Source organism: Engraulis encrasicolus, chromosome 14 (assembly GCF_034702125.1).
Source record: "Engraulis encrasicolus isolate BLACKSEA-1 chromosome 14, IST_EnEncr_1.0, whole genome shotgun sequence".
NCBI classification, from domain to species: Eukaryota; Metazoa; Chordata; class Actinopteri; order Clupeiformes; family Engraulidae; genus Engraulis; species Engraulis encrasicolus.
Window position 1 is genome coordinate 18,768,567 of NC_085870.1, and position 7,500 is coordinate 18,776,066.

A 7,500-nucleotide genomic window follows, 5' to 3' on the forward strand; every position below is an offset into this window, starting at 1 on the left:
AGGTGTGTGGAGTGGACCCAAAAAGTATAGTTCAGAGTAGGAGCAGGTTCGCACACTAAATAAGACACTAAGGTCCAGCACCGTTTTTTTTTTTTTTTTTCCTCAGAGCAGAGTAGAGCAGACGTTTCAGGTTGCTGCCATCATCAGTGCTCTCCGTGGTCACTGAGGTTGAGTTTTAATAAATGGCTACCTGGCCCTACCATGGCGCAAATGGTAGGGAACTCATTTGCTATGCGGCCAACACAGGTTTGATTCCCGGCCTGGGTCTGTTGCCGACCCTTCCCCGTCTCTCTCTCCCCCCAATCACTTCCTGTCACGACCTTCACTATCCTGTCAAATAAAGGCAATAAAAAGCCCCCAAATATTTATAAATAAATAAATAAATAAATAAATAAATAAACAAATAAATAAATAGCTACCACGATGATAGATAGATCCAGCCTCTATCAATTGCGCTGCGTACACAGACACAGATGAGTGGCCAATATGGTCGGCTCTGTCACAATCCTTTGTTACAGAAATTTATATTTCATTGTATCTTTTGTTTTTGCTTTTAAAATGGCCGCCACTAGGATAGGTAATACCCCAATCATTGCTCTGTCTGTGCTCTTGCTACGGCTTTGGTGGGGAGACTGGCAACATCACCTGAATCCAAACATTATGTTCAGAAGAAATTGACAATCATAGTGATACAAGCTCCAAGCAAGATGGCGACTATCTATCTCGTAAGGGGAAATAAAGAAAGAATAAAAAATACACAAACAGTTACTGTGAATCTGGGAAGCCAGCAAAGATATATCTATCTATTTGTACCTATATGTCCAAGAAAACTGCAGGTAGGTAAGAAATGTTTAATTTCCGTCAATATTGCATGAAGCCAGCAGCCAGAGAGTGGCAGAGTGGGCAGAGGGCTGTCTGGTGAATGTGGAAAATGAAGACAAGGTAGTTGTAGCATTATATCTAAGTATTGCTACCCCATCATCCGTTGGTTTCACAGACAAGTAGAAGAGAGAGAGAGAGTCTCCATTGTTTTCCTTAATGACTACCTGGGCAGATTAGCCTAATATTTTTGTGGTGTATTTTTGACTATACGTAGACAGTACAGCAAAGCATGGGTGTAATTTTAGGTGTGGATGGTGGGTACATGTCCATACCACTTTTGAGATTAAACTAGCTTGTCCCAAGCGCTTTTTGACAAAATAATGCAAAAAATAGCATAAATGGACAATTTATTTGTCATTTATATGTCCCCACCACTTTCCAAACCAAACCTACACCATTGCAGCAAAGCATGCCAATATCCATTATATGGGGATATGCTAAAATAACACGTTTTAAGATAAATATACAACAATATACTGTAGAGTACGACAAACTTTTATGGATCATCATCACCTGTTAATCTGTTGTTGTAAGTACATGCCCAAACGTTAATATTACATTGGCAGTCATAGCAAACAAATAAACAACAAGCCCTCATGTAAACAAGCTCTTGCGTCAACACAAACACCAGACAGGCACCATAATGGCGCACACGTGAGCCGAGTGCGTGGCTTAATTGTAAACCTGGCGTAATAGCAGAGTCTGGTTTTAGGGCTTAATTATTAAAACACGAGCGGGCGCCCATCTCTGAGCATCATTAAAAAGCATTTACAGACGCGGCTGTGCTCCGTGCCATATTGCTATTAAGACGAGCGAGAGGAGAGCGGAGAGCAGAGAGTGGAGAGCTACGGTAGTGAGGAGGGAGTACTGCTGGGGCCTAGTTATGAGGATATTAAATATGCATACGACAGGAATGATGTTACTACCGTACCTGGAAGGGGAACACTAACACTAAGGCCATTAGCGGCGCCTTCCAAATGAAAAGCAGAGAGGGCCATCGATACAATAGACAGAGGCAGAAACAGAGAGAGAGAGACGTGGAGGATGGATGGGTGTGTGTGTGTGTGTGTGTGTGTGTGTGTGTGTGTGTGTGTGTGAGAGTGTGTGAGAGAGAGAGAGAGAGAGAGAGAGAGAGAGAGAGAGAGAGAGAGAGAGAGAGAGAGAGAGAGTGTTGCCTAGACTGCACACAGAGTATGAATTGAGCTTGAGACACATACCCTCGATTCTTGAATAATAAAGAGGGCAAAAGAGTGTCTGAGGGCAGAGAAGGGAAGAATAATAGCTAAATCAGGGTATATACAGCAATCTTGAAGTCAAATTTACTACCATTTAATACCCTTTTTCACTACCTTTAGATTTTTTTTACAACCATCACAACATTCCGATTCCAGTATTAACAAGACATCTTTTGTAATTTCTACCTTCCAAACATTACATTACACTTTCGTGTTTTGCAAAAAGACGCCCGAAAGGGAGCAGTGCGATTCAGGGGGCTGTTTAAAAGTCTGCTATGAACTAGGTCAGGTGGCTACTGTTGCACAAATCACTGGTGTATGGAAAAACTGTGATAAACAGTGAATAAACAAAGATTTTTTTAAATCAAAATGGTGCAACTAAAAAAAACAATACCTCGTTTTTCAAAAATTAATACTTTTTGAGCAAATTTACGACTTTTAATGCCATTAAATTTTGACTTTTTAATTGATCACCTTTTAATACTTTTTAAAACCCTGCATACACCCTGTAAATGAGTGAATGAGTGAAGATGGAGTGATGAGTGTTTGTGTGGGATGAGAAAGGGGAAAGTGACTGAGGACGAGAGAGCATAGCATGAATAGGTTAGTTAGAGAGAGACAGAGAGAGAGAGAGAGAGAGAGAAAGGAAAGAGTGTGTGTGTGTGTGTGTGTGTGTGTGTGTGTGTGTGTGTGTGTGTGTGTGTGTGTGTGTGTGTGTGTGTGTGTGTGTGTGTGTGTGGTGGGAGAGGTACACGAGAAAGAACAGCGCCAAAGATGAAGAGGAGAGTGCAGAATCCTCATTGTCTCTCATCCTTCAGGAAGCCAGTGAAGACGTGGATATGTGTGTGTGTCTTTCCTCATAACAAACTAACCCTACTCACCAGCACAAACCTCTATTATGCCTGTGTGTGTACGCTCTAAAATGGCTAGTGGCCACAGTGACTGGTCAGTTGGTCACTTTTCTGCCAGCCAAACTGAAATTTCACCAGCATTTGGCTGTTTGGCTGATGCCTATTTAGATTTAGAGCCCTGTGCCTATGCATCACGCATACTCCTCAAACAATGATACGTCATTGATGAGGCCATGAGATCTGTTTGAAATATCAACAACAGCATCTGCTAAATTAGTTTTTCTCAACAGGGGCGGTACAGCCCCCCAGGCGGTGTTAGGGGGCTCTAGGGGGGGCATTTAACTTTTTGATACTAAGGGGGGTGTTGTCAGGCTTATGATGAGGTCAAGGGAGGCTTGTGATGAGGCCAAAGGGGCGCTTGTTCAAAAAAGGATGAGAACCACTCTGCTAACCGTAATGCAATTCAATGCAACAGTCCCTCTCTACGCACACACACACTCTCTCAGCAACTCAAAGCTCTCTCTTCCTCCTCTCCAATAAGCCTACAGTACTGCTACCCTATCTGCCCCCCACCCCTCCGCCCCCCCAAGCCCTGGTTAAACGGTGGATGTATTCAGGCACATACGCCGCTGAAAGGTCACCAATTATTCAAATACAATAAATCCACTAATTATGCGCAGAGTGATGTGGAGCGTGGGGTGTGCGTGTGTGAGTGTAGTATGTGTGTGTGTGTGTGTGTGTGTGTGTGTGTGTGTGTGTGTGTGTGTGTGTGTGTGTGTGTGTGTGTGTGTGTGTGTGTGTGTGTGTGTGTGTGTGTGTGTAGTATGTATGTGTGGGCATATGTGGGTGTGAGAGAGCTTATGTGTATGTGTAATGTGCGCACGTCAGATTGTGTGTGTATGCGTGTGCATGAGTGTTTTAGAGAGAGATTGCATGTGTGTGTGTGTGAGAGAGAAAGAGATTGTGTGTGTGTGTGTGTGTGTGTGTGTGTGTGTGTGTGGCCGTGTGTGTGTGTGTGTGTGTGTGTGTGTGGCCATATGTGTGTGTGTGTGTGTGTGTGTGTGTGTCCATGTGTGTGTGTGTGTGTGCGTGTGTGTGTGTGTGTGTGTGTGGGTGGGTGTGTGTGTGTGTGTGTGTGTGTGGCCATGTGTGTGTGTGTGGCCATGTGTGTGTGTGTGTGTGTGTGTGTGTGTGTGTGTGTGTGTGTGTGTGTGTGTGTGTGTGTGTGTGTGTGTGTGTGTGTGTGTGAGGGCTCTCTCTCTGGAGAGGAAAGCTGTGGCAAATCCCTGCGTGCTCCAGTGTGCCGCATCGCACTTAATGAAAGCAGCGCCACCGGACACGCTCCACCTCTTACAGCCCCGAACAAGAGGATGAGGAGGAGGAGGAGGAGGAAGAGAGGAGGATAGGGGAGGATGGAGAGGGAGAGGGAAGGATAGAGAGGGAGGATGGAGACAAGAAGCTAGAAAGAAAGAAAGAAAGAAAAAAAGAAAGAAAGAAAGAAAGAAAGAAAGAAAGAAAGAAAGAAAGAAAGAAAAAAGGATGGAAATAGAAATTAAGACGGAAACAAAGAAACAAAGGCAGGAAAGCGATTGAGAGATTGAGAGCAAAAAACGAGGGAGGGAGATTGTGTGTCAAAGAAATATAGAGAGGTAAAAACTAAATGAAGGAAATCAACATTGAAAATCCAATCATATATGAGTTCAGGACAAAAAGAAAGAAGAGAGAAACAAAGGAAGAACGAAGAAAAGATAGACGGAAAGCAGGAAAGAAAGAAAAAGAAAAGAAAGAGAAAGAAAGAAAGAAAGAAAGAAAGAAAGAAAGAAAGAAAGAAAGAAAGAAAGAAAGAAAGAAATCATGTCCTTGATTGTAAGTCGCTTTGGTTAAAAGGCATCTGCCACATGCAATGTAATAATGTAATGTAAGTTATTATATGGTTGTGACGTCATCAGTCGAATGCTCCATTCATTTCAACGGGGCTCCCCAACGTTCGCACGTCTGTTATTTTTCGATAACGGACGGGTTGGTCTATAACAGACCGCTGTCAATGGCAACAAGACTTTTCACTGCTAAAGCGACTTTTCAACAAGACTCTAATCAGCTGCTGTGATAGACAACACCTGTTGTCCTGGCTACCTAGCTGTTGCCTAGCGGCAGAGAGAGTAGAGAGCGGTGTTCCACAACGGCATTGTTTTGTTTTGCGCAGCAACAATCTTAACATTAAATAGGCCTAAAGAAATGTCCCCGCCATGTGTGAGTCATTTAAGTATATCCATATAATAAGTGGGTTAACTTTCGGCGAGTCGGTCGCTTTGTGGAATAGCAGCACTTCAGAGAGAACAAGACCCCTCCGCTCCGCGTCGGGGTCTAAAGATTCTCTCTGTCGTGCTGCTATTCCACGGTAGCGACCTTCTCGCCGAACGTTAACCCTTACGTAATGTAGTGTATTGTAATGTAATGTATTGTAATGTAATGGGAGGGCTAGGGGAGCATTACTTGATTACTTACTTTATGTTGGCCTCCGCTTTGTCAGCTGCCTGATTGTACTGCTGTGCGGCTTCCTGGTAGAAGTCCATGTTCTACAGAAACACGCGCACGCACGCACGCACGCACACACACATACACGCGCACACATACACACGCGCGCACGCACACACACACACACACACACACACACACACACACACACAGACACACACACAGAGACACACACACACACACAGGGGGTAGGTGAGTGACGGGCAAAATAGTCCATTATTATACATAATAATACACAAATTAGCGAATAACAGCAGCAGCAACTCTGGGCATATATTTCTGTGTAATGTAAATGACACATTGTGACAGAACAGGCTCTTATGAATGAATGAATGAATGAAACTTTATTGTCATTGTAAAGGTACAACGAAATTGGTAAAATGCAGATGCTCACGGTGCTTAAAAATCAACAAAGAACCTACATATATACTGTATAAAAATAATTAAGATTTTAAAAAGTCAGCTGTGCAAAATTTAGTGTGTAGATTGCTTTTGGATAAAAACTGTCTTTTAGCCTGTTTGTTTTTGTACCCAGAGCCCTGTAACGCCTGCCTGATGGCAGCAGCTCAAACAGTTTATGTCCAGTATGGTAGGGGTCTCTGATGATTTGCTTGGCTTTCTTTAGACAGCGACAGGAGAACAACTCCTCTAAAGAGGGCAGGGGACAGCTGGTGATCTTCTGAGCTGTGCTGACCACTCTCTGAAGAGCTCTTCTGTCCGCTGCTGTGCAGCTGGAATACCACACACATAAACAGTATGTTAGGATGCTCTCTATTGAGCTCCGGTAGAAGGCCACCAGTAGACTTTGGGGTAGATGGTTAGCCCGTAAGACCCTAAGGAAGTACAGTCTCTGTTGTGCCTTCTTGATGGTGGCAGTGGTGTTGGTGTTCCAAGTAAGGTCGTCCCTCAGATGCACGCCCAGGAAGCGGAAATCAGAGACCCTCTCCACACAGGCCCCATCGATGACCAGCGGTTGAATGTTAGCCTTTGTCCTCCTGTAGTCCACTATCAACTCCTTTGTTTTTGAGATGTTTAGAAACAGGTTGTTCTCCTTACACCAGACCGATAGACGCTGCACCTCTTCCCTGTATGCAGTTTCGTCTCCCTTGGAGATGAGACCTACGATGGTGGTGTCATCAGCAAACTTGATGATACTATTGCTGGAGTGAGAGGGGGTGCAGTCGTAAGTGTATAGGGTGTACAGGAGTAGGCTTAGCACACAACCTTGGGGGGAGCCTGTGCTGGTGTTTATGACTGAGGACAGGTGGGAGCCAGCTCTTACCCTCTGGGAGCGGCCTGTCAGAAAGTCCAGTATCCACCGACAGATGGAGTGTGACAGCCCCAGGTCCAATAACTTGGTCACCAGTCTGTTGGGGAGGATAGTGTTGAAAGCCGAGCTAAAATCCACAAAGAGCAGCCTGGCATAGCTCCCCTGCTGCTCTAGATGGGACAGAGCAGCATGAAGGGCTGTTATGATGGCGTCATCTGTGGACCTGCCGGCCCGGTAGGCAAACTGATGAGGGTCAAACCCAGTAGTAGTATATATTCAATTCAGTTCTTTAGTCCAGTACCTGGGGGTTCCATATCACACGACAAATTCACAACACAGTTAAAAAATAAAATAAAATAAATAACTCTCTCTATCTGTTACCAACACCGCCCTGCAACACCATTCCATAGACCATTTATAGACTTTGCCAGTTCTATGGCTGAAAAAAAAACCCAATGCAGGCAATGTGCAAAGGCGATAAAACCAGATCTTAAAAAGTAATGGGAGGAGAGAAGGGGTATGGGGTGGGGGTTGAATAATTTTTTTTATAACATTTAAAGAAAAAAAAGAAAGAAGGAATGCACAGGCAGGGAACAAGCACCATCACAACCTTGATAAATTAAAAAGGTGTGTGTGTGTGTGTGTGTGTGTGTGTGTGTGTGTGTGTGTGTGTGTGTGTGTGTGTGTGTGTGTGTGTGTGTGTGTGTGTGTGTGTGTGTGTGTGAGA

At 44.2% G+C, this 7,500-nt stretch overlaps 1 protein-coding gene across 1 annotated transcript in view; it reads right to left on the reverse strand.

Moving 5' to 3' along the window:
• The window catches only part of chchd6b (coiled-coil-helix-coiled-coil-helix domain containing 6b), a 94,919-nt gene that overhangs the window by 31,854 nt on the left and 55,565 nt on the right, over nucleotides 1–7,500 (reverse strand). Inside the window, exon 6 of the mRNA XM_063215134.1 lies at nucleotides 5,474–5,544. Within this exon, the coding sequence (XP_063071204.1) occupies nucleotides 5,474–5,544 (71 nt within the window). The remainder of the gene's footprint in view (nucleotides 1–5,473; nucleotides 5,545–7,500) is intronic.